The sequence below is a fragment of the Siniperca chuatsi genome, linkage group LG7 (genome assembly GCF_020085105.1).
Source record: "Siniperca chuatsi isolate FFG_IHB_CAS linkage group LG7, ASM2008510v1, whole genome shotgun sequence".
In the NCBI taxonomy this organism is placed as follows: Eukaryota; Metazoa; Chordata; class Actinopteri; order Centrarchiformes; family Sinipercidae; genus Siniperca; species Siniperca chuatsi.
Genome location: NC_058048.1, coordinates 8,075,415 through 8,083,563, shown reverse-complemented (window position 1 = coordinate 8,083,563; position 8,149 = coordinate 8,075,415). Strand labels below are relative to the sequence as shown.

The 8,149-nt window shown below is 41.7% G+C and overlaps 1 protein-coding gene across 2 annotated transcripts; it reads right to left on the bottom strand.

Moving 5' to 3' along the window:
- Positions 1-78: 78 nt before the first annotated feature.
- Positions 79-7,281, bottom strand: tagln (transgelin). Of its 2 annotated transcripts, XM_044201356.1 has the most exons (6): positions 7,130-7,277; positions 2,796-2,838; positions 1,647-1,835; positions 1,334-1,505; positions 1,072-1,174; positions 79-720 (listed from the first exon to the last, which is right to left on the bottom strand). In XM_044201356.1, the coding sequence occupies exons 2-6, from the start codon at positions 2,805-2,807 to the stop codon at positions 582-584; spliced, it is 615 nt and encodes a 204-aa protein (XP_044057291.1). In that variant the 5' UTR covers positions 2,808-2,838; positions 7,130-7,277; the 3' UTR covers positions 79-581. The 2 variants fall into 2 exon arrangements, with proteins under 2 accessions (XP_044057291.1, XP_044057292.1); XM_044201357.1 differs by lacking the exon at positions 2,796-2,838 and having other exon boundaries at positions 7,130-7,281.
- Positions 7,282-8,149: the final 868 nt, after the last annotated feature.

Genomic DNA, 8,149 nt, shown 5'->3' with positions numbered 1-8,149 from the left:
TACTTTTCCCAATCTTCCCATTACCCAGAATGATCAAACTGAGGTAGGCTACCCAGAATCACAAAGTCAATTCAGAGATGTATTTCAAAGTCATTATTTAATAAGACAATGTACAAAAATATTGGCGCTGAAACAGCAGGCGTAGAATTGTGAGAAGGTGTAGATGAAAACTGGTCAGATGAAACTGGTCAGTTATCTATGAGTGCTGTTTCTTAAACCTTGTAGAAGGAAGAAACAGCTTGACTTTGGCATATGGTCATCTTGGTGTTTTACCTCCAAGGCAATGCATTGGTCATTTTTATGGTTACTATATCTGCTTAAGACTGCAAACATTCAGTTGTACTGGTCCTAACTGCAGTGGGAAGGACTAAGCATGGTGACCTCTGCGATGGTCACCAGTGCAAGCATCTACATAAGGGGTTCAGGGCAAGTGTCAAGACCAGGAAATAGGGGGCACTTGGTAGAAAGTAACTACATTCTGAAGCAGAAAAGGTTTTATGATGAGTTGTACTGGACCGGTTAGACGCTTACAGGCTCTAAGAAGGTGTAAGGGGCTGAAGAGGTTCTGTGGCTCAGTGATTTTACAGGATCTGTCGGGCTCTTCCGTAGCTCATGCCCTCCTGACTGGCTCCCTTATTGGACCCCATCTGTAGGCCAATCACATTTTTGCCTGCCTTCAGCTGGTCATCGGTGAAATCTCGCTTGTTCTCCATTGCTTTCCTGCAACACAACAAATAATAATTAACTAAATAATTAAAACTAAACTCCAGTGTCCTATGAATGCTCTAATTGGAGTTGCATTAGATCGGTATAGATAAAGTGGTAGAAAAGGTTTCAGTCGTAGTCATCTGGACACTGTTTTCAGAATCAAGACGTTTGGCTCCCATCCGGAAGTTAATTGAGAATGACATTGAGAATGACTTCCGGATGGGAGCCGAAACGTCTTGATTCTGAAAACAGTGTCCAGATGACTACGACTGAAACCTTTTCTACGATAGAACACTCCTGGACGAATGAGGGACTACAGCTACTTATAGATAAAGTGGTTTCCATTTCATGTATTGGACTCACTTGAAGAACCAGTTAGGGTCTCCATTGTATGTGCCTTCATCCTTAGTGATGGCCAAGCTACCCAGAGCTGACAGGGTCCTCTGCACCGCCGCCAGGTCCTTACCTGTCCCCAAACACACATACAGCTAGAATTATTAACCCTCACATTATTGATGTTTCTGTAGCGCATTTTCCTCTACCACACAAACAAAGTGCTTAAACCCAAGCCAAACTTGTCTTGTTTGCAGTAACCGAGGAATGAAGACCATGAAAACCTTCTGACCTTCCCAAAGGTCCACGGTCTGGAACATGTCAGTCTTGGTGACGCCATACTTCTCGGCAGCATTGAGGAACTGGGAGATCTGCTCCATCTGTTTGAAGGCCATAGGTGAGCTCTGGATCTTCTTCACGGGTTTCTCTCCGGCGAACAGACTGTTAATAAGTTCGCTCAGAACCTGGGGAGACGAGATGGGAGTGACAGAGGGTAGTGGAGAAGGTAGAGAAGGGGAAGAGAGGAAGGATGGGCATAAAAAAAGGTAATTAACCTAAGGAAATCATAACATCTAGAAAAACAAGTTATCACACGTTGCACTCACGCATCCGTCTTTCAGCCAGGCCTGGAAGCCCATTTTGCCTGCCTCTGGCCTTCCCACACCAGAACCGCACTGACGGCTGATCCACTCCACCAGGATCTGCTCCAGCTCAGGGTCATACTTGCTGTCGATCTTATCCTGAACCTGCCGGCTCATGCCGTAGGAGGGACCTTTGTTAGCCATGCCGACTCCCTGAGAGGTGAACGTGAAATGGAGGAAGGGGGAAAAGATTGAGAGGGAGAGGTGGATAGAGAAGATGGACAGTACAGTGGAGGGAGATGGGTGAGCAAGGCAGTGTGGGGAAGGAGACAAAGAGAGATTAAATGAAGTAAAGTCATGAGATGAGAATGAGAATTACGAAATCTAAGTAAATGTGATGATCAGTAGTTGGATTTTCACTGGTGTCATCCTTATCTCCAATCTTGACAAATTACAGCATTGTGTTTATTCATGACAACATATGGATTTCATAAACTTACTGTTTTCTTGTGCGTTAACATCCCAGTATTACTACCTTTTTGTTCAAAATGGTTGTTTTTTGGCGATACAAACAATAGCTAACATTCACATCACATTGCATTTAAATGTGGATGTAGCCTTTATGCACAAACATGCATAGGTGTGCGAATAATCTAGATGGTGTATTTACTTAAAAAAAACACATACAGATACTTCTTCTATATATATATATATATACTGTACTGTACATACTATACACCAACAATGAGGACATGCAGGGTAAAAGCGTGTATATAAGCGGAAATGCTCAGCACTTAATTTAAATACCTTTTCCAGAACAGTGGCATTAACAGTATTGTGTCTCCTAATGCACACCATTTAGGCCTATCAGGACCTGGGTCTGAGGCAAAGTGGTGTACAATGGGAGCTCTATATCAGCCAGCTGATTTTTTGCATATTTTCTCCTTTTACACACACACACACACACACACACACACACACACACACACACACACACACACACACACACACACACACACACACACACACACACACACACACACACACATTCTCTCCCTCCTGGTCTCTGTCAACACCATTGCCAGCACTTTTTTTGTCTTATGCTTCTGTATTGCCTTTGGGCCAACAGCCAAGTGCAAAACCCATATCAAAGTGCTGTCTGCACCATCCAACCTTTGTTGCCATCTTGATGTCAGGTCACTTCAACTTCCTGTTCCTAGGGAGGTTCAAAGTTCAAATGTTAAAGGTTAAACCCAGGGGTTAACTGGAGGAGGCACATCTCTGGCATAATATGGGGAATGTTGTTACCAAGAGCAACAATAAACTTCTGTTTATGAACAATACACAGCCCTTTTGCGTATTGTTGAGTGCATGTTGTTGTTGAGTCTTTTTCCATTGGTCACTGGATTTTTCCAGTTGGCTGTAGTGTTCATTGTATAAAGTGAATGTCATGATGGGCCAAGACTGGATTGATGTATGACTTTTTTACGTTTCAAGTAAATCTGTCTCATCATAATGTCAATATACAAGCTATAAACAACAAGAGGATATACAGACAGAAATGGAAAGTAACTAGTACTGTAGCTAATACTCAAGTTCTTCTTTATCCTTTCTTTCCTTTCACTCTTCCCTATAATGTCCTTCTTTTATTTGTTTTTTCTTTTCTTTCTTCCTTTTTCCTTATTTCTTTCCTTCATTGTTCCCCTGCATCATTCCTTCCGTTCTCCTTGACATCCTTTGCTTCTTCAACTGATCTGAGAGCATACAATTCCAATTCCATACAAAGGTTTCATCAGAAACCAAAACTTAAACCTGCAATATAGCAGCAGAAACAAGGTGTGAACACAATGCTGGCATATTCTCACCTTTTAAACTTGCTGGCATGAAGTTGCCTGTTTACCAACAGACAGGGAGCAACATTATCATTCATTTGGAATCAAGTTTGTTTTCAGCTGATGAGTTTAGGCACAATATTCACTCTCTTTTAGCTCTGTTTTTGGTCTCTACCAACTCCTGAGGGAAATATTTGGCTCTTTAACTGCTAAATGCTCCACCATGTTCACCAACTAATTGCTAACTGTGTCTGTCTACTGTTTGGTGCAGGTCAGGTAGTGTACAGTGGGTTCATCAGAGCCTTTTTGCAAAAAACAGCTGACTGCTGCGGCTGGAAATGATCTGATGAGAGTGTTGAGAATGAACTAACCCAATTATGAGCTGAAAGACACTAAAATGCTCCATAGAGCTGAGGTGAACTGCAGAGTTGGGTGAATATTATCACTGTGAGGGACCCCTTTCAGGTTATTGTAAAAATAGTGATTAGAGCCACTCTCAATGAGTACTGTACTTTTTCTTTGGATATCTAAGTACATTTTAATGCTATTACGTCTTTACAGTACGTAAAGTAACATTTATAATACAGTACTTGATAGTAGTGGAGTATTTTTTTAACCTTGTGGTAATGCTAAATACTGTAAAGCATTTGTATACTTGTTCCACCACTGCAAATATCTGCATGTTGGAGTCTGTGTGCCAACGGCATTAATGGATTCTTGCCCAGAGTGTCCGCAGACTGTTACCACCAACCCTGTTTAATATTCTTTGCATTCCCTGTGGTGCTTGCCCAGGCCTGCAAAAAAAACCCCAAACACACATGCTGGGCAACACGCTCACTTACACAACCACAAGTTCAGATCCTATATTTTATGTTCGTCTGTCTTTTGCTCTTTCTGGTACACACAGACACACACACACACACACTCATACCTCTTGTTATTCTCACTGACATGCATCATTTGATAATCATTATTACAGAGTAATGTTTGACTGGTATGCCGTTAACTTGTCTTTTTTTCCATTGGCCTCTAGTTCTTAGCCTAATAAACTACTATCTGGACCACAATTGCAAATCACACACTACACTCTTTGTAGGGAAAGAAATAGAAGTTGTATTCACCACATTGTGCACTCAATGCCTTCTCAAGTCTTGAGAAGAGAAGAGAAGCACTATTACTTCCATAAGGTCTGTCCTGTATCAGTCTCTATATGTGCATTGCATGACAACCATACAAAGATCATTTAATATTTTTGGAGGTTGGATAAGTCTCTTAGGGCCTGGTCTCTATTTCTGGTATTTATGTGTATCCAGGGACCTGTTGTTATTCTTGGGACCCGGCCCAGGTCCAATAACTCAGGATTATCTGCTAAACAAGCTTCTGTGCTGTCTGGCTGCTTCTCCTTAAATATTTAAGGCAGTGTTCACTTGACATGTAATATAAAAACACCCTGTTACAAACTCTCTATAAAACGTCCTTTTCAGTAAACATAACCTAGAGCATGAGCGATCGACTAGTATAAAGCAAGGGATGCTACATTGAATTCTACAACTTTTCATACCCTTTCTACAATTACTCCTGCTGCAAGTGCTAAGGTATTACTGCTGCTGCTAGTACAATTACTACTGGTATTAGTACAAAAGCCACATCTGCTGCTGTTACTGCTACTGCTGATACAACTTTTGCTACTGCATCAACAACAGTTACTATTGCAACAGAATCAAACTTTCCATGCACAAAATATGTTTCTGCAACTATAATGATATAATAATAATAATAATAATAATAATAATAATAATAATAATAATAATAACTAGCCTACTACAACTGCTACTACTAGTGCTGCTACATGTACTAGTACTGCCATTAGTAGGTTTAATTAATTACTACTACTGATGGACAAAAGTCCCAATGTGCTGTATCCCACAAACATGACTTCATCACCTCCCTCCATTCATCCATCACTCTCAGTTGTGTTTTTCCTGCTCTGTTTCTCTATTACCATGGTAAATCAGCCTAATGCCAGAACAGGAAACCAGTGTGAATGCTGTGGCAATTGTGGCAGCTTGTGGGTACATGGCGTCATATGGCCTCGCCTTCTCTGCAGTTAACCAGCTGACCACCATATAATGATTTGGTATGAATAAACTGCCCAGGGGACTTGTTGAGTCAACAGACGCTGTCATAATTGTATCCTTCACTATAAGTTTGTTAGAGGTCGGGGTCAGCTATAAAGCAGCTAGATTAAGTATCTTAGTCATTTGGTTGAAGGATGCGCTTCCTGCTAGCTGGTGTTCTGTAGGTTAAATCCTCAGAGTCAGAGCTCTTTTGTTACATGGCTGTGGTTTATGCCAGCTGCACAGAAATCTGTTGCTTTGACTAAGACTTGCCAGACTTTTATGAGCACTGAAAGAATTTTCTGAAGCTGCTGCCAAGACCCTTCATGGTTCTGATTATTCTGACAAACTTTATAGCTGGTGTGTGCCTGATTTGATGTATTTCTACTGACTCTGAAGTGTAGATAGTACTGTCCGATTCAACTCAATGCCAGAGCCCCTGCACTGTTACACGGATGTAGTTAGTTCCTGGCCTTATAAACTACTGTGTTCTGCTGTGTTTATGTGCTGGGACAGGATTGGCAGTGGAGATAATGTTATCTGCCCCTGTTGCTGCTGCTTAGAAGCTAAGCTGCCCACTGGTACTTCTCTTCTGTTACTGCTGGTCTGGTTTTACTGGAATCACTGTGTATGCTGCCATCTTTAATGATTCGCTAGTAATCTTCAGTCCAAACATCACAGCAAGCTTTTGGATATTGCAGAAGTTTTCTATTATAAAACACCCATGCTCATAAACACAGAATGAAAGTTTGGAGTTTAAATGTCTTGTGTGGAGAGAATCTAGTTATTCATGTCTGTGTCAATGTGTCTGCCTTTCTGGAATATTTTTTATAGCTGCTGATCTGTCTATCTGCATCTCTGTCCTCATTAGGGAGTGTAGCTACCTTTCATGCCTTGTGACTACGCAGGCTTCCAAATCCCATGTAAGGCAGGGGATAATTTGCTTTTGCAAATAAAAGTATGTACACTGACAGAGATATGCAACACTGTCTGGCTCACCTCTCTGCTTCTCCTCTCCTCGCTTCACATGGAAAACGTATTAACCCTCACATAACATCTGAATCATATTAAGGATAAACAGTGAGTCTGTTCGCGATGAGACAATCCTCTGTCACAATTAGGTCATTGTGGAAATCTCAATCAAAAGCAGACAGCTTGTTTTCAACCAGACTCCATGTCAAAACAGCAGTTTTTAACTGATGATTATTGTTTGAACAAATGAATAATGCCCGATCGATCACATGTAACAGTATTCTTACAGACATTAACACAGGATTAAATGCAAACAAGGAAACTGCAGTCAAGTGCAGATACATTTCAGAGTGTATATATTTGCATACAGACCTCTCTTTGGACCTTTGAATTATTACATGGCTTTTATTTTGAAATGATTACAACTTCTGCTATTGTTATATTCACAACACTGGGAGATGAATATGCATATTATTACAAGAAGCTAGGAAGGCCTCAAAACTACTGACTGACTGATCTATAAAGTGATTGTGTCCAGTTCAAGAGTCTTATCCTATATGGAGGAATAAAAGAAAAGTATACTCACTGTGTGAAGGTATAGGTCAGTTTTCTGCTGGCTACTGGTGCAGCGTGTGGGGTGAGTGTGGATAGTTGACTGAGTGTTTGTATATGCTTCGCAGGGACCTCCCTCTCAAAAATGCCAACTTAAAAGGAGCAGATGAGGCAAGATGACTTCACTAGTCTATTGAGAGAGGGGGGGGGAAGGAGGAGGAAGGAGGGAGCGTGACGTAGAAATAGGAGGGAGAGAGGGGAAGGAAAAAAGGAAACTTCATCCTTAAAAGGGCATGGCCTTTCAGCAGCTCCCTCTCCCTGTCTGAGCTCCTCTTCCCCTCATGTCTAGTTAAAAAGCCCAGCCTTATTTGGGTAGAGCTGCTCCATGTAGAGGAGAGACAGCAGCCAGGCAGCGCTGGTTTGGTCAGCAGGAATTCTCCAAATACTTTCACCACATCCCTCCTTGTTCAAAGTGGCAGCAAGATGGTGAGGGAGAGGATGGGGTCTGATGGAAAACAGGGAGAGGGAGTAGTAGAGATGGGACTTAAAGAATATACAGAAAGAGACACTGATTGAGATAAAGAGATTCAGAGAAAGAATTAAGGTATCGGTCCTATCCTATTGTAGTGAAGGAACAATGTCAAAACCTTTTTTGCACAACGAGGAGGGAAGGAAGATCAACAAAAAGAGAAAGGGATGCATGAGAGGAGAGGAGAGGAGAGGAGAGGAGAGGAGAGGAGGAGAGGAGAGGAGAGGTTTTTAAAATCCCTTTATTTAACCATTGCAACCAGAACCAGAAAACAGATCACTGTCACACCAACACAAGAGGACAAAAACAACAAACAAATAAAAAGTTCACCAATGTGTGTACAAGTTTCTTTTTAGTACTGTACTTTGGGAGGAGAGGAGAGGAGAAGAAGAAGGAGGGAAGAGGAAGAGGAGAGGATGAAGGAGAGCAGAGGAAGAGGAGAGGATGAAGGAGAGGATAAAGGAGGGGAGAGGGAGAGGAAAGGATGAAAGAGGGGAGAGGACAGGAAAGGAGAGGAGAGGATGA

Bases quoted from the DNA above. Each gene is read 5' to 3' on its own strand.
- tagln (XM_044201356.1), bottom strand. The intron at 1,175-1,333 runs GTCAGAAGGTTT...GTTTGGGGACAG, and splicing joins GACCGTGGACCTTTGGGAAG to GTAAGGACCTGGCGGCGGTG. The intron at 721-1,071 runs GTGAGTCCAATA...GTTGTGTTGCAG, and splicing joins GACCCTAACTGGTTCTTCAA to GAAAGCAATGGAGAACAAGC.